Below are 25,246 nucleotides of genomic sequence, written 5' to 3'. Positions count from 1 at the left end.
ACCGATTTCCAGCACTGGTAAATTTGTGCTTGATACCACATAAATAATTACATGACAGTAAGACCAGCTTAACTTTTGTGTATTGACCTTTATAGAAGAAAAAATTGCAGAGCATCATTTTCCTCTGAAGTAAGAAAGTAAGAATGGGAGCAAAAGTGGTTGAAGCAGCAGAAACCTTGATATCTGAACCTGCCTGGAAATGGTGCAGATTTTGGCCAACTTTGCTTTGGAGTTTGCCTTCTGTCTGGCTCTTGGGTTTACAGATGCAGCAGAGGAGGTAGCTACTCAATTGGTCACACTTCTCCTGTTGTGGATGAGCAAAATGCTGAGAAAAGGTATTTGTATGGTCATTGCTAAGTGGCACATCTCTGATGGAAACTTCTCATGACCTGGAAAATCTTCTTGGTGATGTTCACGCCATCATACCTGTCCATTTAAAACCACATGGAAAAGAGCAATTTCTAGAACTGAATGAGAAACCAGTTTTCAAGATGTATGTAAATCCCTTACAGTGCACTCCATTTTCTTGCTTATAGTTCACTTCTCAGGTTTTGAGCAATGAGCTTTCCTGCACATTCAAAGCTAAAAGCAAGCACGTGTGGCTGAGTGTTGACTCTGAGAGTTGTTGATATCCTGCTAAACCCCCCTTAGACCAGCAGATGCTCCAGCCCGCTTTTACTGCAGAGGACACGATCCCTGTCGCCTGATGTGGTTATGCAGATGCCAGGACCACAAGACCAGACTTTGCTAAATCTTACAGCAACCTCTGGTGGCCGTTGCAATAGGAACTATAAGAGGAAATCTTTGAAAATGGAGGCAGAGCCTGTGTGATACAAATTTTTTATAGTAACTAAGATGTCAGCATTTTACAGGACAGCTGTCAGTGCAAATAAGGCCAGATTGAGAAGCTTTTAGAAGAATAATTTCAAATTTGTTGGCAATTAGTATCTTCTCAAAGTGTGTCTAATTTCAGACCAGACTGAGAGTTTTAGAAGCAGTCAGATTTTTTAGGCTTTTTGGGAGAAGATACAGCATGTTACCTTCCCCTTGGCGGTGGCTGGGAAAAAAGGTGAAAAGCAGATGAAGTTGCTGGCCATATGCTCGGGCAAGGAGAACCTTCACAGCTCGTCAGTGGGCTACATGAATTAAGTATTTGAAGAAAAAGACATACAATTAAAAGGCACCATGTTAAACCAGGGAAGGAAATGATGTACAAATAGAACAATGCTAATATTTAGAGGTGAGGGCGATTACTTTTCTCCTGCCAAGTGACATTTCCAGACCCGTGTCTGTCTTATGCCTCCTCATTGAAGAAGCACAACCCTCCAAGAGGAGACTTCTTTAAGGAGTGCTTTGAAAATGCTCTTCAGCTTTGAGCCGTTTGAAAGCAGGAAAATTTCCTGTGCTGCCAACATGAGAAGGTTTCTCCAAAATACGCTCTTGCCATGATGGTGAGATGATTAGTTTAGATGTTGAAGCACACTGTGAGCACAAGCTTTAATTTCTCACTTTTGAGGCTCATCAGTGAAGATTGTAAGAACTGGAGTGGTATAATGTGTTTAAAGGTGACCTGAAGGTCTGTGGGTACTCGTTGAGGGCTGCTGTGCTGTCACAGGGGCTTCCTCGCTCTAGACAAGAGTTTCCCAGCTGGAAGAGTTCTTTGTGTTGACTTACCTGTAGGAACCACACCTTCCAGATTGCAATCTTCTGTGTGTTTAGTTAGCAGATGTGAACGGGGTGATTGAGGAGGAGTTCACCATGGCACGGCTTTACATCAGCAAGATGAAGTCTGAGGTGAAGTCTCTGGTGAACCGCAGCAAGCAGTTGGAGAGCGCCCAGATAGACTCCAACAGGAAGATGAACGCCAGCGAGAGGGAGCTTGCAGCTTGCCAGCTCCTCATTTCACAAGTATGTTTGCTCCTTCCTTGTCCCTTTGCAGCAAGGTTTGACGACTTCTCGGCCTCCTTCCTCATGAAATGTGTATGGTAGGAGCGAGAAATGAAACTTAAGGGAGCAGAGTGGTGTTTTCTCTTGTCTGTTTTGTTGGGTTTTTTTCTCTCTTTTCCCATTCCTCCCCCTCAGTGTTTTTCAGCACATTCCGTGGCAAGATGGTGTCCTGCTGTAGAACTCAAAATGTGTTCTATGGCGTAAACTGAAAATCCTCCTCCGAGTGATTTCCTCAGCATGAATTTGTATCTTGTACCTTCACTTTAAAAGCAACCCGAGAAAGGAAGCAGTGATTGTATGGTTCACTAGCAAAACATTTGGAGAGTCCCCCCAGTATCTGGTCTGTTAGTATGCCACCAAGATAACTAGGCAGCAGTGCATAAAATGGAAACATTATGGAAAACATTATGATATCAGATAGAAATCCAGATGGTAGGAGGGCTTCAGAGTAGGTGGCAGTTACAAGCAGTGATGCTTGTTGCAGCCTGCTGCAGGATTGGGGCTGAATGCTTTGACGTGCTCAACTGCTTTGAAGTGGATGTGGGGAGGGGAGGGACCGTACAGTTTATGGTATTTCATTTGCTACCAGTTAGTCTAAGAAAAACTGGAGCAAGGATAACCTCTTGTCCTGCAGCAGAATGTCTTTATTAAGTTCCACTTATACTAAGTGCTGCTTAGTATTACAGGGAGGCTGGAGTCCTGAGGGTATCAGCTATCCAAAAATGTTAAGTAAAAACTCTACTTTTCATCCTGTCTTCAAGCAGGCCCTGGGCTGGCATGGCCACTGAAGGAAGTCATCCTGCCAGCCTGTGCTGCTCCTGCTCCCTTTCCTTGGGAGCTTGCATTAATAAAGCAGATTAAAGCTTGACTCACAAAGCAGCTGTGTCCATGCTTCTCCTGGCAGGAGAGAGCAGCAGCAACCAGAGCTGGGAATAAAGGGTCCCGGCAGTGGGTGGTGGGGCAGCCTCCTTCAGCTGTGCTGTTGGCTTACGCTGACCCGGTGAAGGTGTGAGCAGAAGGCAGCCCAGCTGCTGCTGTGGGCTTGGTGTTTGTCCTCAGTACCTATTTACAGACAGGAGACTGGAGGCTTAGGATTTGAGAGATTTATCCAAGTACTGTGTGTTCACGTGGTGAAGAAACCAAGTAGAAATACTCTTAAGCAGGTGATCACCTTGCCTTGGCACTTTGACCACCAAGTGAAAGAAAAGAAAAGCTGCAAGACAGGTCAGGAAGAGCTCAGAGAGGTCAAGCCTGGCAAGCCTCAGTCCTGAGGCCTCGCAAACTCAGTCCAAAGCTGCTGGCCTGTTACTGCCAACGGCAGTGCCCCATCACAGGGCTACAGGGTTACGGTGTTAAGCTGGTCCATAAAATGGTGCATCACCACTGCGTGCTGTACAAGAGTCTCCATTTTGGGGCCAGAACGTTTGGAGCCAGGCTGGGAGTTGGCCAAATTTCTTGTCAGGTTTATTTGGAGGACTTACTCCCCAAAACGTGCAACTTGGGTGTGCACTCGTCCCTTCCTGGGGACCTTGGTGCCAGGAGGGTCTGAACTATTTTAGTTCCTGCTAAGGATTACTCCTCCTTAAGTCTGATCTTTACAGGAGCACCAACCCAGAGGTCTCAACCCCTCTCAGCCAAGGTGAACTTTAAGAACAGTGAACCACAAGTGCTTCAGTGGCTTTATTAATAGCATGTAATAATGCCCAGACAGTATCTTTTATCCCCAAATTAGAAAATTCTAATTCAATTTTGGATGTTTTCACTACGTTATTCAATATTTTCTATTTAAACATAAGCCCTTCTAGTTCAGAAGGGTGTTAGCAAGAAGCAAATCATCAGGATGGCTGGAGAAAGTCGACCTGAGCTTCTGCAGGTTGGAGCATGCAGGAAGCCACCTCGGAAGCCCGGTGTTAGCTGGTTTTAGAAAGCTGCTGCTGTTGCTGAACAAGTCATGAGCTTCCAGGGATGTTTTGGAATTACTGCCCTGTTCAGTGTATGTCTTGAGCTACTAAGCGTGACCTTTAATAATGCAGTCTGGTTTGATCTGTTAGCTGCTTCTCAGATGCTTTGCTGTATTTTCTCCTGGTCATCAGCCTGGATGTGGAGAATTTTCTGTTTTTTCTCTTTATGTAGGACAGTACCTGAATTTCTAGGTAACAATCTGTGGTACTCGCATCTCATTGCTGTTTCCCTTGTCTTTAAAGCATGAAGCAAAGATCAAGTCCCTTACAGACTACATGCAAAACATGGAGCAGAAGAGAAGGCAGCTGGAAGAGTCACAGGACTCTCTCAATGAAGAACTTGCCAAGTTACGTGCTCAAGGTACAATGTTGGGTCTTGTGGTCATTGTTTCTTTTTCCAACTATATCTTAGAAAATTCAGTATTGGCTGAAGTATTGTATCTACAGTCCCACTACATTTTATTGTCCACTTAGTATTTTGTGGTGAAGACATAAAACTGTGATTCAGTACATTGCACCAGATAAAAACAGAATTATCCCTTTCAGCCTAGTCATTCACAAAATACAGAGAAACAATTTTTCAAAAGAATCTAAAACTTTACAAGCTTCACCTTGTGCTTTAATGGTGTGAGAAATAATAAACCCAAACACTTTAGCCAAGCAGCTCCAATCTTGCTGAATTTCCATTCTGTATCATTCTTGGCTATCCACCTAATTTCGGTTGTCCCTCTGGCAAATTCCCTGCCCCGTTCAAAAGGAAGCAGCTTCCCTCAGGGTCAAGTAAAAGGTGTGTCCTTCCTAGCTCCTATACACCATCCAGCTGGCTTCATTTTACAAATTACTTTTTTTTTCCCCCTCTTTCTGATTCAATGTGGAAAATGTGTATCAAAAGCAGTTCTTGTAGCTAATCTCCTGGTTTACGTAAAATTACAATGTGGCCTACTAGCCTTGACATTATTCTGGATTTCTGCACAGGGATCTTCTTTGACTCTAGGAGAAGCAGGTGGTGACAAGACTTATTTTTTTAACATCTCCTGCATTTTTAGAATGGAATTTTTATTCTATCTCCTGATCTTCCTTCCCCACTCATAAGAAATACCTAGTTCTGGAGGCACCATTTATCAGAAGAAAGTGGAAGGGGACAAGGAGGATTGTGAGAATTAGGGTTATAAGGAGACAGAGTAGGGTTGGAAAGGTGCTGGATGGTCTGAAAACCATGTGGCCTGTTAGTAAAGGGAAAGGGAGTTTGGGCAGGATGGTCACAGCTTGGGTACTGCAAACCATGGCTGTTTCTGCCCCTCCAGAGCTGTCTCCGCTGATCCTACTGGAATTGTTTTGGCTTTTTTAATGACTGGACACAGCATGTCCTGGAATTGTGTGGTTAATTCTTGACTGTCTCCAACTTTCAACAGAAAAAATGCATGAAGTCAGCTTCAAGGATAAGGAGAAGGAGCATCTGACCCGGCTTCAGGACGCAGAGGAGATGAAGGTAGTATGGCATGCTGCAATTTTAGAGGGCGTTTCTCAGTGAGATCGTTCATTAAGCTGGTAATTAGGGTGTAATTTTGTCTTCCTGTACACGTTGTGTGCTTTTAGAAAACACTTCCAGCCTCTGTCAGAATTGCCAGCCTCTGTTAGAAAATCTGACTTCGTGTAATTGAGTGACCTTCACAATGTGAAATTGGAGAACTTGCTCGTATTGAGGTTGTTGACCAGGTGATGGAATAAAGTTAGTTACAGTCTGAACATCTGGGGTGAGCGTGTCTTCTGAGACCAGCTTGTAAGCTGAGCCAACTTCAAAGAGTGGAGAGGTTCAGTGCACTGTGTTTGCTGAATTGGAGATGCCCGAGTTCCTGAAATCGCACAGATGGAGAACCAAAATATGACCCAGTATATTGCATCCATAGCTGAGAACAGCTATTGTGCTTGAAAAATTATATTGATTCACTTCTGTGTTACTGTGAATTTTTGCCAGTGGAACTCTGCTGAGAGTCAGTTTGCTAAGTAGTAAATCAGGCTACTGGGATTAATATAATTTGGGTGTAAAAAATTTTATAAAAAAGGACACCACTTTCCCAAATAATTTGGCAAGAATTCTGACTTACCCCCTAGAAATAATAATTAAATATAAACGTGTTTTCTGGTATTTTCTTCTTCCTTTGGAACGCAAAGAAACGTTAGTAATGCCTCGATTGTGTTTCTGATGGGGTTGCAAATTGCAGAAAAGGAAGAATCCAGTTTTAGGAGGGTAGTGGTAGAGGTTTGTCAGCTTCAGAACTTTTATCTCCATTTAAAAAAGTCAGAGTTAGTAACAGTTGCACAGTTACTTCTTGGAAGAAAAGCAGCAAATCTTTTATTAGTAATCTAAAGAGATTCATTGAGTTTTTCTTAGTACTTGAGATCTGTCTAATCTTGGAATTTAAATAACAGGGCTGTGCATAATTCCCAGAGAGAGGGAGGGTATTTTGGGTTTTACTTCAGTCACAGGTATAGCTGTACAGATATTTTCTTGATGAAGAAGCGGGTGAAATAATAGAGGACTGGTAAAACAAACCAGTGTCCTTCTCGGCTCTTGATATGCTAAGACCCTGGCTTTCACATGCGGTAGTTTTTGCAAGAAAATGAGTAGAAATCGGTGTACATCTGCTACTAAAAACTGTCTGAATTAAATGCTTGGATGAGTAGATGCGCAGTTTTGTAATCACAGAAAGATACAGCATGCCGATTCCTCAATTAACCTGATTTGATAAGCCCTCAGATCCAGAAGGATAGGTTGCTTTGGCCGACGCGTCAGAAGGAAGCTTAGCTGGGTGTTACTTGATTTCTGTTTCATGCGTGGCTCTGGTTTTTGCACTCTGCAGAAGGCACTGGAGCAGCAGATGGAGAGTCACAGGGAAGCCCACCAGAAGCAGCTGTCCAGGCTGAGGGATGAAATTGAAGAGAAGCAGAAAATAATTGATGAAATCAGAGAGTATGTTCACTCCCTCCATCACTTTCTCTGTTCCTGTCCTGTCCTGTGACACTATAGGGATGTTCTAGGGTTGGTTTTGTTAGTTTTAATTGATGTCTCTATATTTCAGTGTCTTACAGAAAGTAGTGTCTTTACATGCAACAGCCAACCCTCTAATTATTTTGCACGGTGGATTATAATGCCTAGTTTTTTATTGTGGAGCTTTAACAAGTCCATAAAACTACAGAGAGGAAAACGAAATAATGTTACACCTTCAGGTCAGTAGGTAGAAGTTTGGGGAAGAGCAAATTTTAAAAGATAACAGGTTTTGAGGGCCTCTTATAGCAACTAGTCCTGCCACAGAGAGTCTGTGTGACTCAAACGTGTCCCATTTTCACACCCTTTGTATTTCTTCCTGACACAGCAGTGTAATTCTGTTAGTCAGATACTCCAGCACTTGAAAAACAGAGGTCTTTACTCCTGTGCTCTTCTTTTTGTCAGTGTTCATATAGTCTGGGCAATCCTGATGTAGTGTTCATTCTTTCATCATATTTATTGTGTGGCCAAAAGACTAACAAGAGGGAGACGAGAAACATGAGGAAACGGGAGAGAAAGATCGCAAGAGCAGGCTGTGTCCTTTAAGTTAAAGGAAGCAAGCCACTGAATTTAGTTCTCTAATATTTTCAAAAATCGTTCTTCAGATTCCTTATGCTTAATTCCTTCTGGAATTTTTCAGTAGTGTTACAGCTTTACTTCCTCTGCCTAACCCCATTTTGTTTATGGAGATTTACCCATCCTTGTTTATGGGGTTCAGGGCTGAGCTGCATTTTTCTTTCCCATTCTAGTATGAATCAGAAGCTGCAACTGGAACAAGAGAAACTGAGTGCTGATTATGATAAATTAAAAATTGAGGACCAGGAGAAAGAAATGAAACTGGAAAAGCTCATGTAAGTCACTACTTTTCACACCTGCTGTCCTTGAATATGTGTCCCTTAACGTGTCCACAGGAAAGGTGCTAGTGGGAGGCATTTCTGTTGAAATATTCACACCGAACTTAACATCTCAGTAACAAAGCCAACATGCAGTACAAATATATAATTACCAATTACTCCATATTTTTGTATCTTAGACTTTTCAGTAGTGGGTTTGATACTTGCCAAAAAATATTTTTTTTAAAGGTCTGATTTGATGAAATATCACAGCAAGTGTTAAATCCTCAACACACAGCAAAAACAAATAAGAAAGAAATTGGGGGTTTGGGGTGGGTTTTGAGGGGGTTTGTTTGTGGTTGTTTGTTTTTTAAGTAATAAATCTGATGTCTAAGTAAAAGCCTTTCCTGGAAATGAGAGAGAGAAATTTCATGTGTAGACACAAAAAGTGGAGATGGTGGCTCAGCCATTCCGTGTGAGAAAACTGCATATTTGGGACAGTTGAAAGCATACTTAGAGATGCAAAGAGATTTGCTCACATCTGCAGGTGTTGTACTCAAACTGAATTTTGATTGATTCTTTTCTGGTTTATATGACTTCAACATTTTTGATTTGTGTTTAATGTTGTGATCTTTCTAGACTGCTTAATGATAAAAGGGAACAAGCAAGAGAGGATCTTAAGGGGCTGGAGGAAACAGTGGTATGTCTTCATTACAGTTTATTGAGCTTTTTTCCCCCTAGGTCATCTTCACTGATATATTAACTTGCATCTGTGCCTAGGGAAATGACCAGTTTATATCACAAGAGACTAAACTTGTGTATTTTGCCAAATCGTGAAATAGAATTTTAAAATTTAAGATTAAATTCTGTTATTATCACTTGCGGGTATTGTTGTGTACCGGTACTCATTGTCCCGGTTCCCTCAAATCACCTGAAATAACCAGCCTACTGAGTAGTGTAGCTACAGGTGGGTGATACCTGCCTGCCTCTGACTTGACCAGAGAAAGGTGCTGTTGTGTGTGCGATGTTAAAAATGCAATCTGTGATGGGTGGCTTCAGTCGTGAAGCTGTTGCTGCACAGTTTTGTTGGAAGCTGTGTTTTTATCTGTCTGTAAAATATTCAAGCTTTCTCAAAGATCTCAGAAGCTGGTCAAAACCGCAGGTGGTTTAGGAGCATCACAGAGTGATTCTTTGCTGGCGTTGACATGGTTATTAACTCAAATCCAGCATTTTCTCCTTTGTCTGATGATTTAAAAATTAAGCTTATAGCGGCGTCAGGATCCGCTGGAGTTCCTTACTGAAGCTGAACTATTTGGATCTTTTCAGCTTTGGCTCCTGATGGCTCCCCAAAACATAAGCCTTGTTAAAATAAACTCATGAGAGGGACAGATTTAACCAGCCTTTCTGATATAAACTGTACTTGACAGATACTTACAGAGCTTGCATGTAGGCTTGACTTGCCCTGTACCCAAATGAGTAAGGCAGCTGGAAATCAGAGTTAGGCACTGCCATACCATCAGCGTGCAGGTGGTTTTTTCTAAATTATTGAATAAACATCTTTGAACTATCTTACATTAACATTTTATTCACTTTGCTAGAGTTGTAATAATTACTGCAGCAGGAATTAAAAATCAAGCATAGGGAAGTTCAGGAGAACATGAGCCATCAAAGGCCGGATGGTGGCTCAGCCCTGCCCGCTGATGTGGGGAGGCATCGTGTGTCCTTTGGGTGATTGCTTTGAGAAGGAAGGGAGGAAGAAGAGCTTTGGTAGGACCACAGCTGCTGCTTTTCTTGGACTCATTCTCCTTCCCAGTGCTGGGCTGGTGAGGAAACAAAACAAGGGGGGCCCATAGGAGGGAGTTATGGGGTGGTGATCTGCTGGGGCAGCACCCTGAGTGGGGGCTCTCGGGGAGGTGCCTCTCCTGGGTACTGCATCACTCACATAAATAAGCTGTGATTGTACAATGGGTGGCTGCTTGTAGTCCATGAAGGAAGCTTCTCCCTCTCAGTTTCTGGTCAGATTTGGGGTGACCTGCCTCTCCACATAGCTGCCTTTTGTGCGGATGGATTAGTCCTTCCATCCTTCTGGGAGTAGGTGCAGGGTTGCCTCTTGTTGTTGTCACACCTTCAGTTTGGAGTAAGGTGTTTATTTTGCTGAGCCTGAGAAGTTGATGCATATAAAAAGCTGGGAAAAACCTGGGGGTTTTTTGCCAGAACTTAAAAAGCACTTCAAGATCTTAAATGCCTGTGAGTAAGCGTTCAGAACGGGCCGCTGCGTTTGCTAGGGAGTGAATCCAGAGCTCTTTCACATCCCTAGATGTGTGTAACCCTGGCTAATGGGTGAGACTTCAGCTTTCTGCTGGTGTGTCCCCACGCCCCAAGACAGAGGCACCATATTTTTAGAAGCAGCTTTGGTGTGGTGAACACCTTGGGAGGTGCAGGAGCTCTTCAGTGGGGAACAGCGTGGGCATTGCCATTCTGAGAGCTGCATATACCTGCGGGCAGGTACATCTCTAGAACTACAGCACAATACAGTCATATTACTGACTCCAATTTGAGGAGTGTTACCGAGGAGGGTATCTGCTATGTCTTACTGGTTTGTTCTTTTTTTATTGTTATTTTGATTCCAGGCAAGAGAGCTTCAGACTCTTCACAACCTACGCAAACTGTTTGTCCAAGATCTTACCACCCGTGTTAAAAAAGTAAGACTGTACTCTTAAACGAAAGCTCTGTCTTTCCTGCAGTATTTGGTTTGTATATGTACATGTAACATGTGTTTGTTATGTATATGCAGTATATGTGATTTGCTGGAAGCTTTTAGTGCATGTTGTTACAAAATATTGTCTTTTTCATTAACAGTGAGTAATAAGATGAAAACTGTTCTGATCTTTATTAGCTTTTATTTGGTCCTAATTTGCTAAGGACAAGTCTTGGTGGTGAAGTACAATGTACCAATCCAATTCAGTTCAGTTACAAAAATCTCAAAGATGGTATTAATGGGTACTAGAAATTATTTAGTAAAACTCGCTGTAACTTACGCTACGCTGAATGCTATGGCCCTTTCTTTCTATGGGCTTGTGACTAGTCAGCCTTTTCCTGGCAAAGTTGTTATCTGGCAGAAATTAATGTATTTGTAACTTGAGGAAGAGGCAGAAGCTGCAACACTTTTCAGTCATTTAGAGTAGTTTGGGGGAAGAATTTTTATACTTTTTTTTTTAAGGTTGAAAACCTGTATTATATAAAAATGTCTCCAAGGAGTGGAAAAAAGAAGGAAAAGGGGTTTTCCCCACAAAAAATCTATGATTTTCCTATTCAGGACTCCCCATAATTGTTCAGTAAGAGCAGTTTATTTTTTGTGTAGCGGGGAACGTGGCTCTTAACTATCAAATGAACAGGTGAAATAAATTCTTTTGAATTTGGGGCTCTTGAAGACTCTTCTGCCTTTGGGAAGCTTAAATTCACAAAAGACCTGAGCTTCCTCTTGAGTTTCTGCCTGGCTTTGCTGAATGCTGCATCTCTCTGTGCAGAGCGTTGAACTTGACAGCGACGATGGAGGTGGAAGTGCTGCGCAGAAGCAGAAAATTTCCTTTCTTGAGAACAACCTGGAACAGCTTACAAAGGTTCACAAACAGGTAGGGCCTCTGCTTCTGTCCTCTCCCTACGTCCTTCTCCCCATCCTTCCCTCCTTCCAAAAGAATTACACTTTTTTATGTTTAAAAGAATAATTTTTGAAGGTAACGTACTGTCTGAGAAAGTGGTGCCTGTAGTTCTCAACTAAAATTCTCCTAAAAGTAGGAGTTGGTGTTAGAGTTGCTCTTCCTCCTACACCTAACTTCTTATGAATGTGTTAAATAAACAATTATTTTTTCTGTGAAAACAGATTTTAGCAGTTTTGGCAAGACTAATTGTCACTGTATTGGTGAAATGCATAAAACCCAGAATAAAGTGTTTGTTATTACCTTGTGTGCTGATAGCTGCTTGCTAGGTGGATTGTATATCCCCAGTTTTGACTCCTGGCCTAAAGCTGCTGAGTGACACCCTTGGAGGTGACTTGAGCAGAGTCAACCAGCAGAGTAGGAAAGCAAAGAAATAAGAGGTTTTCTGTGCAGCTTAAGGGCTGGTACCTCGCTGGGATGCTGAGGTTGGTCATTCCTGGGCATGTCCATCTCTGTCTCCTCCCTCTTTCATGGCGTTCCCATTGCCTTTGGAATTCTGCTGTTTGGAGAGACAAGGGCTACGGGGAGACCTTCACCCTACGTACCCACCGTGCAAGTGGGGGTGGAGCGGATGTGTAGTAGGCAAGTGTTTAGGGTGTATGTCAAGGAAGAAGCCTTATCCTCTGCTTTACTGGAAGTGTTTATATATCAATGGTGTGTGTATATATCTAGGAAGCGCCTCGTTGGATAAAACTGGATTCTTTCCACCAATAAGTATGCTTCCACCCTCTTGTCAGATGTCAGTATTTTTGAACTGTGTCACACTGTTCCAAGCGTGGAGCACAAAATAGTAAAGATGCTTTTGATTTCATTTTTGAATAGTGATACAACATTCTCCTGTGCATTAGTGAGACACAGCACTCACTGAGATTTGCTTTATTTATTCCTGTGGATGTGCCAAAAAAGCTGGACTGTGACAAGTGTCCGCTAAGGTTCAGTATTTTGAGATTCCCAGGGAACAGATGGTTTAAAGACCTAGTTTCTAAATGTGGAAATCGGGACATGTTAGGAGTGTTTTTCCTTTTACTGCTTTGCCTCTTTTGCACTCAGTTCACGCATCTGCTGGGTTTTCAGATACAGATTTTTATAGCTCTCATTAGCGTATATTTACTCAAAACCAACAAGGAGTTCATGTCTCATAAGAAACTCCGGGAAAAATGACATTGGACTTGACCTGAATGTGATAACCATCCTGGTCTTATTTCATATCATTAACTATTTTGTAGAACAAGGGTTCAACACTTGCAGAAAAAGCACATTGTGACAATTTTTTTTAGCTTTGTTTGTGTTTTTCTTCTGGCACTAAGCCTGGACTAGCAGGTGTAAAACATTTTGATTGTCAAACAATGTGTGAATGTTAGTACGTGCTGTTGCTTTACTGTATTATTAATGTGGTAGCTAAACCACTTTCTTCCCTTCTTTCCAGAAAAGGGAAAATTACTCGTTTGGAACAGTTTTCTGTTGACTTCTAGTGGTGGTATGATCTGTTCAGTAGAAATAGTACTGGATTTTTCCAACTGTTTGCATCAGTTTTTTATTTATCAAACAATCAGTCCTCTCTCTTGCCTGTTGTTGCATGTAAAGTTAGGTGTTATTCTGAGATTTGATTAGACCTTGCTCAGGTTTGTATGTAATTGAGGAAACGCGTGAATTTAAAGTTCCATATAATCATCACATTTATAGCTCCAGGCCTTAAAGTGATTTCTTAACGATGTTTGAAGCATTGAAATTCCCAACTTTCCCATATGCTTGAGTAGGGAACAAGTAAGTAAGTGTGCCATAACCACAGGGAATGATGAGTTTTTGATGATACCCAGTGTTGTCCATAAGTCATAGTTAAGCACTGAAGTTTTGAAATAACGACGTGATCAAGTATTTGCAAAATGCTGGATGTTTCTGCGCTCTGAAGAACGGCAGAGTTTCTGTCGTGGTCGCTCCTGATGTCTAGCAAAGCAAGTATGGTCATAGAGCACCCTGCAGCAGCAGGCTTTGTCCTGGAGCCCTCACCCTTCAGGATCACATCTATGAAATTTTGTTGAATGGAAGTAAGTTATTTTTGGAAATTTCTTTTCTTGCAGTTGGTACGTGATAATGCAGATCTTCGTTGTGAGCTTCCTAAGCTGGAAAAACGACTTAGAGCTACGGCAGAGAGAGTTAAGGCCCTGGAGAGCGCACTGAAGGAGGCCAAGGAGAACGCCATGCGAGACCGCAAACGGTACCAGCAGGAGGTAGATCGCATTAAGGAGGCCGTGAGAGCCAAAAACATGGCACGGAGAGCACACTCTGCTCAAATTGGTAAGGACATGGAGCTAAAGGGTTAGTGGGTGCTCACGTACTTCATGGCTGGTCTGTTGCTCATGTGTAAATAGAGTGAGCTTTGAAAGCAGCAGGCCAGGGCAAACCACAGGGTCTGCTTCTCCTCTGCTGCACAGGCATCTTCAAAGACTTCACTTTTTAATAGAATCTGCCCCACCTAAAGTTTAAAGTGCCTCTGCTATTTAACTCAGTAAATAAATGGCATAATGGGTCTTGTGTGCCCTTCTAGTGACCTGAAAACTTGTCTCTTTAAATCAGTCTCTCCCATTCTTCCTCCTCCCCCACATACTCTCCTTCTGCTTTCATTATTTCCTTGCCTTTCTGGACCTTGTCACTTGCCCCTTTTTCCTGATTACTCCTCCTTGTGATTTCATTTGGACTATGTAGAGTCAAAAATCTTCCTATACAATTCAAATGCTTGATATATCTGTGGTGCAATCTGAATGTGTGCATACAATCAAATGGTGTTTAAGATAGGGCAATTTTTGAAATAATTCGTTGGAATTGCTGAAGTAGAAGGATAAAGTTTTGCGTGGTGATGCTAATACTGGTGTCTTAAATGAGAGAAGTAGGCAGCACACAGTATTTCCCACTGTACGCTACCTCTTGGAGAAAGCCATTGACAGCTTTGTCTCAGCATCTTCTGGTCACTACAAAAAGGCCATTGAATGACTCGAGCGTGGCCAGAGAAGGGCAACGGAGCTGGGGCAGGGTCTGGAGCACAGGTCTGCTGGGGAGCGGCTGGGGGAACTGGGGGGGCTCAGTCTGGAGAAGAGGAGGCTGAGGGGAGACCTCCTGGCCCTCTGCAACTCCCTGCCAGGAGGGGGCAGAGAGGGGGGATGAGTCTCTGGAGCCAAGGCCCCAGCGCCAGGCCCCGAGGGAATGGCCTCAAGCTGCCCAGGGCAGGGTCAGGCTGGCTCTGAGGAAGGATTTCTGTGCAGAAGGGGCTGTTGGGCGTTGGAATGGGCTGCCCAGGGCAGGGGGGAGTCCCCGGGATCCCTGGAGGGGTTGAAGAGTCGGGCTGAGCCAGCGCTGAGGGATCTGGGGGAGTTGGGAACGGTCAGGGGGAGGGTCATGGCTGGGCTGGAGGAGCTTCAGGGGCTTTTCCAACCTCGGTGATTCTGTGATATAATTAGCGATATGAGACATAGAAAGTACATCACTGACCACCAAGTGGGTCTCGACTTCCCTCTGTTCTACAGACAATCCATAGTCTTTGCAGAGATGAGGGGGTGCACGGAACGGTTAAGCAGCTCTGTCCCGAGCGGGAAATGGGTGTATTTGGTGTTGGCCGAGGCAGGGCGATGCTGTGTTCCACAGAGCTGGGTGACAGACGACTCTGCCGAGCGCGGCTCCTTGTTTGGAAACAGCAGGGTTTGTGCTGGAGGCGAAGGTGAGGTAGAAAACCTTGTGTGGAAGCTAAATTTCTTGTCTGGTTTCCTACTTTTACTCTGCAGCCAAGCCCATCCGCCCTGGTCATTACCCAGCGTCTTCTCCAACGGCTGTCCATGCCATCCGAGGGGGAGGGATGTCGAACTCCAGCTACTATCACAACACCAAATAGACGAGAAGTAAGACCAAAGTAACTTACCCATCTCTTCTTTCACTGATCACCCAGTTTTCTTACATTTCTGTCTTGCTTTTAGAGGACCCCCAGTACTTTCTTTCTGATTTTAGTAGGAGTTGTTTGCTGAGAACTGTGAAAATTAATAATTTAAGCGAGGAGTGCCTTGTTAGAATGCTTTGCAAGCTGCTGATGAGAGATTTTCTTTTAAAGACTTACCACTTAAAAATTCTTTAATAAACTAAAATGCTCTGGAAAATCTGTACTGAAATTACTGAAATTCACACATAGAGGTGTGAAACTCGTGTAGTAAAAATAGAGTCCCAGAGGTTCCTTCTGCCAGGATAATTTTCAGCTTTGTGTAACATGCGAATGCTGCCGTGTTGTGATATTCCAGCCTGGGACAGGGGTAGAACAGCCATAAGTGGCAGCAGCACAGAGCTTTCCAAATTCAAGTGTCACAATTTGGCAAACTTTACTTTTGTCTCTTTTGCTTTGCACTCTTATTCACCTCTCTTTAGGGGGAAAAAAAAAAAAAAAGGCATTTGTAAATTTTGTATTTAATTGCAAATTAAAATTTACTTTAATTGGCTTGAGGGTTTCTCCTAAGCAGAAATCTGGAAAGGTGGACAGCATATTCCCATGAGACTGCTTCATGTATCCTACCCTTCCACTTATTTCTTTAAATGCTTGTTATTTCTGAGGTATTTTATGTCCACTGTTATTTTAGATGATAACTTTATGTTATAGGCATACTAAGAGTTGAATGGTAGCGAGTGACTGTGAAAACCAGCCACTGGACTGCTAAATTGTCCCTCCAAACTGGCTTTTTTCCCCTCCTTGAAGATTAATTCTCTTTTATGACTCTCTTCTGATTGTATGTGGTTTCCTTTAGGCACTCAGCATTCCTGGGTGTGTTTTTCTTTTTCTTTTTTTTTTTTTTTTTCTGGAGAATGTTTCATGTCATGCATGCAGGCAAACTATCCATCACATCGCACTCAAGCTGTTATTGTGTTGTGTGGATTGTTTCTGTTCATTGTGTTTTCCCTGAGTCCTGTAGCTGCAAGCAACATATTTTCGCTATGGATGAATTAGGGCAAGTCTTTGCTGAGTGTTTGTGTGTGGTAGTTCGTTCTGAACTGAAATTGGCTTTTCCAGCTCACAAGTGAGATAGCCTCTGTCCATCTCCTTCATTGCATTCCCACCTCTGTGAAAGAGCGGAGGGAAAAGAGTGTGATAGAGGCACGTAAAAATATTTCTAAACATATAACAGCTGCTCTGTGGGGAAAAAAACCTGCTACCTGCCTAAATTGGGTGGGCCTTTAATATGCCATCTGCTCTGAAATTAAGTGTCGGACTCCAACAGGCCACACATTAGGTATAGGCACATATCAAGTGAACAACTATAGATTAATGAAGTTACTAACAAAATAAATACACTTAAAACTGGATGGGTGTATAACAAGATAGGACTTTGGAGGTCACTAAAAAGTAATCAGAAGGCATAGAATGCCTCTCGAATGTTTTAGAAGCTGAGTTTTAGATTTGAGGATGTGGAGGATGAGCAGATTCAGGCCACGCTTGGAATATATTGCAGAGGAAGCTCATGGACGATGGGGGTGAAGAAAAAGGAGATGGAAGATCTTAGAAGAAACTGGGTAAACTTACAGATTTATGGTTTCTGAAAAAATTAGAAAACAAATCTCTGAAAGACAAATGGAAGCTCTCCAGGTTGGAATGAAGCCATTTTAAAAAGTGTGGGTTTTTCTTAATTGGCAGTAGTGCTCCTTTAATGGCTTTTTTCAGTTTAGTTTCCTTATCACTTGAGATTGAATCTAAGGCCTGGCTGTGTATGTGTTACGTATCATATGTAAGGCAACAATTTGAAATGTTGTGGGAGTTGGACTCAATGATCCTTATGGGTCCCTTCCAACTCAAGATATTCTATGATTACTACGTCAGAGAAGCATATTTTAGGCTAATTGGTTTTAAAGCGCAGTCAAGTTCTAGATTTTTTTTATACACATCTAGAAAGATACCTTGAAAATGTAGTAAACTAAGGCCAGGCAGTGATTGAAGGTCACTTCTCATCATTTTTGGTCCTTTGGTTAAGGAGATTATTGGCAAATTGCAACTATTTGGCTGCCGAATGAGTATCAGAGTAATCTGAATTCTGAGCTTGTTAGATGGAAGCCCAGGGCTTGAGTAAGAGTGTTAGTAAAGGTGCTGCTTGTGCCGGGAACATTTTATACAGGTTATTTCCATAATATTACTGAGACATTTCTAAGCGCTGTAGAACTACACCGTGCTTTTCACTGGCACAGCTCTACACAGCTAGAATTAGAACAGAACTTTTTGTCATATTCATTTAACAGCAGTGCAGTAAAGGTGAGGTTTCTATATAAATGTTTGCTGTCAAGTAACATACCCTCTCTCTGGAATTAAAATTTTATAGCAGGATGAAGGGCAATTTATCTTATGTTCATTCATCATTCGCAGTAAAGATAATAGACACTTATTGCTGTTAGACTGGTCAGTGATGATGATTTATTAACCCAGCAGCCTACCCCTCAGTAACAGCCAGTACTGCTTTTGCTGGGTTTAGGAAGTTAATTGGTAAAATTTCTTCTGCAGAGCTGGGCAAGCCTGTGAGGCTAATCAGGACAAAGGTCAGACTTTGCCCAGTTTGAGCCACGTTGCCTGGGTGCAGCGTGCATGAGGAGATGATTTCTACTGCAGAAAGCGTAGCGTTTGATGAATAACAGTAGCAGATGGGAGAGAAGGAAATGTGGGTGTTAATGAAACGTGGTCCTGAACTTGCAAATTGCCAGTAGCTGGCAGTAGGAGTCCTGTTTGGCTTGTGGTGCGTTGCTGTAAGGAGGTGGCGCTGGAATTGCTACAACCGTGCGGCTGAATTTATGCCAGAGTTTCATGGAGACAGCCTTGGGGATTTTTAAATGTTTATTTCTATAGCACGGTTCTGAGTCAGTTCTTACACTTCAATCTTTTCTGGTCTAATAAAAAGGGTTGAAATGTGTCCTTTGGTGTAAATCGTACAGAATTTTTGAGTTTTGTGGAGAGAGGTGTTTCAACAAACCTTTAAAGAACAATGCTCCCCGCGTGTGAACAGCTGCGCATCAGGGCATGGGGATGGTTGTGTGTATGAGTTTCTCTGCTGGCCAACTACAGAGCCTAGTTGTGTACTGTATAGCTAAAACTCCATGGGTATAGTTTCTAAATGCAACTAAACACAATGAAGGTTTCAAAAAACTTATCAAAGTTTTTCAAATAATGTCTAGAATTAAAAAAAGCAAAAACTATGGTAGATATTTTGCTACAGATAGGTACAAAAAAACCCAAACCAAAGCTCAAATTGTTTTGACTCTTTCTCATGCTGCCCTGCAAAGTTTCGGCCAAAAACCGCACAAAATTCTCAAATTCATTATACAATCTGGTTTCATGTGGTTTTTTCTACATCATGAAAACTTACAATACGTTTTGGAAATGGAAATAAGCGTAAGGGTAGTTGTCTGAGCAAACTTGAATGTCCCTTGCAGGGTGCTAGTTAGTAACTGCTGGGTTGAGGTGAATAACGGGAAAAATGCATTAAGTGGTAGAAATCTACGTTGAACTGTTTTTCATGCTTAAAATACACGGCCAGGTCAATATCAGCACAAATGAGCTCATTTTGAAGGTCTGCCTTTCAGTTCCTGAGATGGCCCTGCTGAGAGCCCTCCCTGCACCCCATGGCGGGGGCTGCCGCCCCGTTTCTTAGGGTGCCGGTGGAGCGGTGAGCCTCGGTGGTGCTGCACGCCTGCAGCTCACGACTTAGGAAGGACTTTCTCCAAGTAGAGCAGGGATCATCTTTGAGTCTGCTTTAATTACACCTGGGACCTAAGGTGGGCCTGCACACGGGGAACAGAGGGGCAGGAGCCGAGCTCGGGGACCGCCAAGGCTGGGGCCCGGGGGTAGCGTGGGTGATAATATTGCACATTCGAGAGGCATTTTTCCCAGCCCGTTCTCAGTGAGGGAGCCGCAGGCTGGAGGATGCTCTCCTGCACTCACAGACCCGTGAGCAGGCCGGCCCAGCGCCACGCTCCGGCGCTGCCTGGAGGCCTTGGGCAGGGTGACCGGCCGCAGACGTGTTGGTGATGGGTGTGCTTTCGTATTTCCGATGTGAAGGAAGCTGGTTATCTGCCTCTCCTGCCCTTCTAATGTTTGCTCAGACTTGTCCGATACCTCATTTTGAAAGAGAAGGATGTGAAGCCATGCTAATGATTGCAGTAATGCTCCGTCACAGCCCACTGAAATTATTAAAGCAACTTGTCGTGGGATCTGGATTTGTGAAATACGCTGTGCAAACAGGCTCTTGTCTGTGTGTCCCTTATCCTAAAGTCTCTGGTATGTTCCCAGCACCTCCCCATCCTTGAGCAAGATGAACAACTGTTCAATCTAGCCAGACTGTAGTTAATCCAGCCTATAAAATGCATAAATTAATAACCATCCTGGTTTCCTTTAAGGTACTGATAAGGATGACAATTAGGAGCTAACCACAATTCCCACCGTTAATTTAGCGTAAATTTAAAAACACTGTTGCATCGATATTTATGTATTTATTTTTATAATTTGATCTTGAATATGGACATGGGGTTTTTTTTTTAAACAACTACACAAGAAAATGCTTAATTGAGGAAAACACATTTTGGGATTTTGTATTAGATAATTTTAAAATGTGCTAGGCACGTTCAGTTACTTGCGTGGTGCTCTCCATACGGCTAATGAGAAGTGTGGGGGGGAAAAATTCAAACTGAAGAGTTTTTAAAAGTCTCTACTTCAAATGTTTTATAATCAACCTTAAATCACCTTTGTACTTGGTAACGTGCCTTGAACTTTGCTTCTGGATGGAATTATTGAATGAGTGAGAAAGGTGCTTGTATAATGTGCATATATGTTACATGAAATTATATAGTAAATTTTTATGATAAATTATCAGGATATTATATTAAAATATTTTTTTATATTTCTGTAAACATGTACTTTATATATATATCAGGAAAGCACCTCTCTGTCAGGAGACACACAACAGAAGGATTGTTTTGGATTTGTATTTCTTCATCCTTTTGTTTTATAAGTTTTCAAACTTGACTGCAGTTACTTTCCTTGCTTGTTATAGAAGTGATGCACCCATCTGCTCTTCAACATACCCCAGTGCTGACCAGTGGAGTGTAAAATCCCATTAAAAGAAGAGAGCTAAAAGGGAAAAAAAAAATTAGACCTTTAGATAGCGTTTAAGGATGTATTTGGGCAAGATATAAGACTATGCTACAGGTGGCAAAGAATGAATCTCATCGAGATAATTGTTTTGCTATGACTCTGCCAAGTTGTGGGCTGGAAACTTGAAAGATAGATCTGGCAAAATTCCCCTCCCAAGACTTAGTAACAGACACCCTAATTTCATGAATTGTTCAAATTGTGCTTTATGTGACTCTTGTTTCATCGCTGTTTGGCTGCTCTGCGTCGCGTTTCTGTGAAGTGTTGGTATCAGTTGATTTGCCACGCTGCGTATCTGCTTTCTAATCCCAAACATCTACTAATTATCGTTACCTTTCTTGCTCTCTTTTGACAGGTCAATGCCACTTAGCATGTTAAAGACTGTCATTAAGTCACTAGTTTCTTTTTTCCCCCCCTCTTCAACCCGATCCACATCCTAGTCATCCTGCGCTTCCTACAGCCATCTGCAATGCACTGGTCCCAGGTATTTTGAGCTTCGTAGGATCTCCACGTGTACAGAAGTGTCCTGTTCAACTCTTCTACAGATACTTGTACAATGTATTTAACATAACCATCTAAGTAACGATAGGAAGTCTGCCACTCCGAATCTCTCACTGACTGCGTTTGACCCCTTGGCGCTGGTTAGGTTGGGGCTTCTACACTCAGATTGATGCTTTTTTGGAAGTCCTCTGTTGCACCAGTAAATCCCGACTTCTGGCATCAAAGAATTAATTATTCAATGACCAAGTGCCATCAAAGGCAGGTGATTGTGCTCTGTCATGACTGATTTACTGTATAATATACATATTATTTTATATTTTTAGGGGATGAAAATGTGCTGCTATATGGTTTAATTTTACTGCTTACATTTTCAGAAGTAAATTTCCCCAAAGAACCATTTGTAATATCCTGATAAAATCTTTGGACTGTATAAAATAACCTTTATTGCAGTACCTGGTAAAGATCAAACGGGATGCAGAGAAATCTGTTAGTATAGATCTAGGTTTTGAAGTTTGGTAGTTACATGAATATATCTGTGTGACCTATCTTAAATTTAAGATCTGATCTGCTTGTAGTTCTCCCTACGGTGGTGGGTTTTCCTGGAGTGTGATGGCTAGCCATGTGTTTGTAAGCGTTGTTCTCTATGAAATTTTGAAGGCTTTCAGAATGCTGTGGAAATCTTGTCTTGGAAAAACCAACAAGCATCCCCCCACTTTCCCCTTCCCGCATGCCTATGGCAAGCCCCGATCTGTTTGCACCAGAATTCAGATACGGGAGTGAACAGTCTCCTGCCAGAACAGACGCTACCTTAAAGAAACAACAAAAAATCCCCCCAAACCCCCAGCCCCTACCTTAAAAATGTATCTAGAGAGAGTCCCAAAGGAGGTGAGAGTTGTATACTTGAGCTGTCCTTCGCAGACCAAATTTGGGAATACGTTTGTTAGGAGATGAAGAGCGAGGGGAAAAGAATGTCTTTTTAAGTCACACCATGCGAGTCGTCCTACGGCTGGTCCGCTTGCGCGCGCGGAGGTAAGGATGAGACCGCTTGCCTTTCCTGGATCTCTCTTTCGTGCCAGACGTATGTTCCATCTTCTCAGCGAGGGGGCACTGGAATGGTTCCGGAAGGTTCTGCTGGCAGGCAGAAGCTGCTGCTCCTCCTCCCTGCCTCCGCGTGTGTGCCGCGCACACGTGCCCTCCTCCTGCGGATGCGCAACGCGACATCGTCACGAGGCTACGGCCGAGCAGAGCCCTCTGGTCTTGTTTTGTTTTGCAGACATTTGCTCTTATTTCATTTGAGACGCTATTTTTTTTGGTCTTATTTCATTTGAGACACTTTTTTTTTTTTTTAATTTCCAAACGTGTTTGTTAGTAGATGTAGAACTATTTCGTTAACGTAGAGCGTTTTGAAAGATTGTGAATTGACTTTAGGTATTTCTTTTCTACTGAAATTATTTAGGTTGTTGCAAAGTAAGTTGGACTTAATTTAACTGTTACGTTTTTTTTTTTTAATGTTGCACTATTTTGGGGGAGCATTTTGCTAAAAATATTTAATGAAGTTGCAAATTTGCATGTATTTAATTTATTTTGTATTTTCCAAAGTTTTATATTTTCTTTCTTTATGTGCATGTGCACTGCCAGAAAAAATGAACTGTGAACTTGCTATATGCAATCTTTAATAAAATTACTAATTCAGAACTACTCTGTGCTGTCTTATCAGCTGTTCAGAGCTGAAATTTCTACTATGAACTAATGATCCTCTTGTTTTGGTTCTAAAACAGTTGTGTTGGAAAAGATACCAAACTTAATTGCTGTCAGAGATTTTTGTACTGTAGTAAAACCTTTGTTCTGTCTCTCGGACTCAAAGCTCAATATGAAAGTATACTGTAGATGCAGCATTAGCTTAAAAAAAAAGAAAAATTAAGTTCCTTACAGCATCACCATTAGTTCTGTATGGGAGTTTGGAGAGCTTTCTTCAGCTTGAGTAATAAGTTAGCTTTGACATCTCTTAATTGTGCTAGTGCTGATCAGGCAGTCAGTTCATCTAGCTAAAATAATTTAAGTTTCTCCAAGTTAACTTTTACATCAAGACTGTAGGAGGACTTTCTATAACTGAAGTGCTGAAAAGACGCCTTAGGCTAAAATTGTCAAAAAGAAATACAGAAGATAGTTACTCGATTGGAAATTATTGATTGTCAGTTGAATTTACTCTGCTTTATATATGATTCTTGTTTTGTAAGCCTATTTTAATTAGGCGACTTAAGTTTGTATTGCGCATTGTATATTCAACTTTTGTACCATTTTTAAGTCTTACACATTTTATATATATAGAAATGGAAAACCACACATCTGCTCTGCAGAGATCTGAACCTGTCTCCTGCTATTTCCACTACTTGATGCTATCTTACTTTCTTCGCTCTTTGAATGTTGTGTTGTATTTCTTTTCGGCTTGTGATTTGTATGGCGCGAATTAAACTTCACATCTGAAATGTCATGCATGGGACAAATTTTGGTGGAACTCCTGTTCACAAATGGAAAACGTACTTCAGGTGGAACTAAAGTGCATATTGTTCATTTTGCTAGTAATTAAAAAGTATTTCCTGCTCACTTGAGCTTCTCTTAATGATACGTTCAGAAATCTTGTGTTTGTCCTTGAGTTCACGTTTCATTGACTTGTTTTCTCGAAAGAAAGGAAAATTTTAAACCTGGGAAGATCTTGGCTGATGCATGTTTAAGTTTGTATTTAACTCAAGAAGGGTGAGAGTGGATTATCCTGAATAAGCTGAAAACTAAAAAGTCAGTCACAAAAAAAACTTTACTACAGTAATTTCTGCCTACAGAACCTTATGAATAATTTTAAAATTTTGTTTTGTAAAGCCTAATGGACAAAGATGCACGTTTGCCTGAAATTTTTATAAATAAGGCTTGGAAAGAAACAAAATAATTTGAAACTGAACATTATTTTAGTTGAATAAATGGGTATTTCAACTGAGTGGTGATGAAGGTATAAAAGGAAAAGGCCTAATCATGTTTCTGTTGCTGGAGGAGAGCGAACTCGTGTAGACGTGAACAAAGTACATCTCCGTTGGAGATGGAAGGAATCCAAAAATAAATTGGCAGGATAATCGTAATCTCCCCTTGCTTTGATTTTCGTCTTCACTGTGCCTGTACTCGGCGCGTGGGAGAGCAGCCGTCGTGCAGGATGGACACTGCTCCACCAGGTCCTCTCTCGCCCTCACGATCTTGTCCATTGAACCACTTTTCCTTGTGGGAGAACCACGGGGGTTGAGGCATTCTGTAGAATTATACATGTCTAGTTTGTAAAGTGTGTAACGTGTACTGCAGATGTGTATTCTCTGGGCTCTATGTATCTTTACAGTAGTGTTCAATTTAGGAAAAAAATAAATTGTGGACACGTTTTGCTGGTAACAAGGGGAAATTTTTTGCCATTGCATCAAACGATGCTGAAACGTATTAAACTCTTGATAGCAGACCTGAACCCTCCTTCCCCCATCCCATGGAGATAAGTCTTTTATCTTCGTTCTAAAATCCTCTCAGAGATGGATGGATACACTGGCAGACTGCATGATGTATCATTCAAAAACCGTTACAGTGGAAAATAAAATTGAACTAAACTTTGCGGTGTGTGTGACCCGTATGTATGACATCCCAGCCCATGTCAGAGCAAGCCCTTCAGTGGCACCACGCTGGAGGCCACCGTCTGGGGTTTAGTTTTTCCTCAAAATGGTGTAGAAAGTAATTAGAAGGCTCGGATGACTCGCTGGGAAATGAACACAGGGGTTGTGTTTTTATTTATTTTTTGGTAAATAATTGTGTTTTCTCTACTGCTCTCCATGGAAATGTTCCACCTTTTCATTTTTGGTGGCCTGGAGGATGGCAGGGAGACTCTTCCACTGACTTTATAAAATATATAATGGAGTAAAAGCTCCCGCATCCTTGCCACCTCCCTTAAAATCTTACTCCCTTAAATCATACTTGGGAGCTTTATAAACGGCTCATTTCAGGTAATTATTACTCTGAGCATTTCTCAGTTATATCATTACTTTTCCATTCAGCAACGCAAGTTTCCGGCA

General features: G+C 42.0%; 1 protein-coding gene across 2 annotated transcripts in view; it reads left to right on the top strand.

Annotated features, from left to right (window-relative positions):
* The window catches only part of KIF5C (kinesin family member 5C), an 86,707-nt gene extending 61,925 nt beyond the window's left edge, over nt 1-24,782 (top strand). Inside the window, exons 16-26 of one of the 2 annotated variants that reach the window (XM_074910074.1) lie at nt 1,720-1,908; nt 4,152-4,269; nt 5,321-5,397; nt 6,770-6,879; nt 7,704-7,805; nt 8,427-8,487; nt 10,418-10,489; nt 11,315-11,419; nt 13,582-13,798; nt 15,277-15,390; nt 21,010-24,782. In XM_074910074.1, the coding sequence (XP_074766175.1) occupies nt 1,720-1,908; nt 4,152-4,269; nt 5,321-5,397; nt 6,770-6,879; nt 7,704-7,805; nt 8,427-8,487; nt 10,418-10,489; nt 11,315-11,419; nt 13,582-13,798; nt 15,277-15,383 (1,158 nt within the window). In that variant the 3' untranslated portion in view covers nt 15,384-15,390; nt 21,010-24,782. Of the gene's footprint in view, nt 1-1,719; nt 1,909-4,151; nt 4,270-5,320; nt 5,398-6,769; nt 6,880-7,703; nt 7,806-8,426; nt 8,488-10,417; nt 10,490-11,314; nt 11,420-13,581; nt 13,799-15,276; nt 15,402-21,009 lie in introns of both variants that reach the window. The other variant, XM_074910075.1, reaches the window with a different exon arrangement.
* Nucleotides 24,783-25,246: the final 464 nt, after the last annotated feature.

Source organism: Athene noctua, chromosome 7 (assembly GCF_965140245.1).
Source record: "Athene noctua chromosome 7, bAthNoc1.hap1.1, whole genome shotgun sequence".
In the NCBI taxonomy this organism is placed as follows: Eukaryota; Metazoa; Chordata; class Aves; order Strigiformes; family Strigidae; genus Athene; species Athene noctua.
Note: the sequence above shows the minus strand (reverse complement) of the source record. Positions and strands in the feature narration are given on the sequence as shown.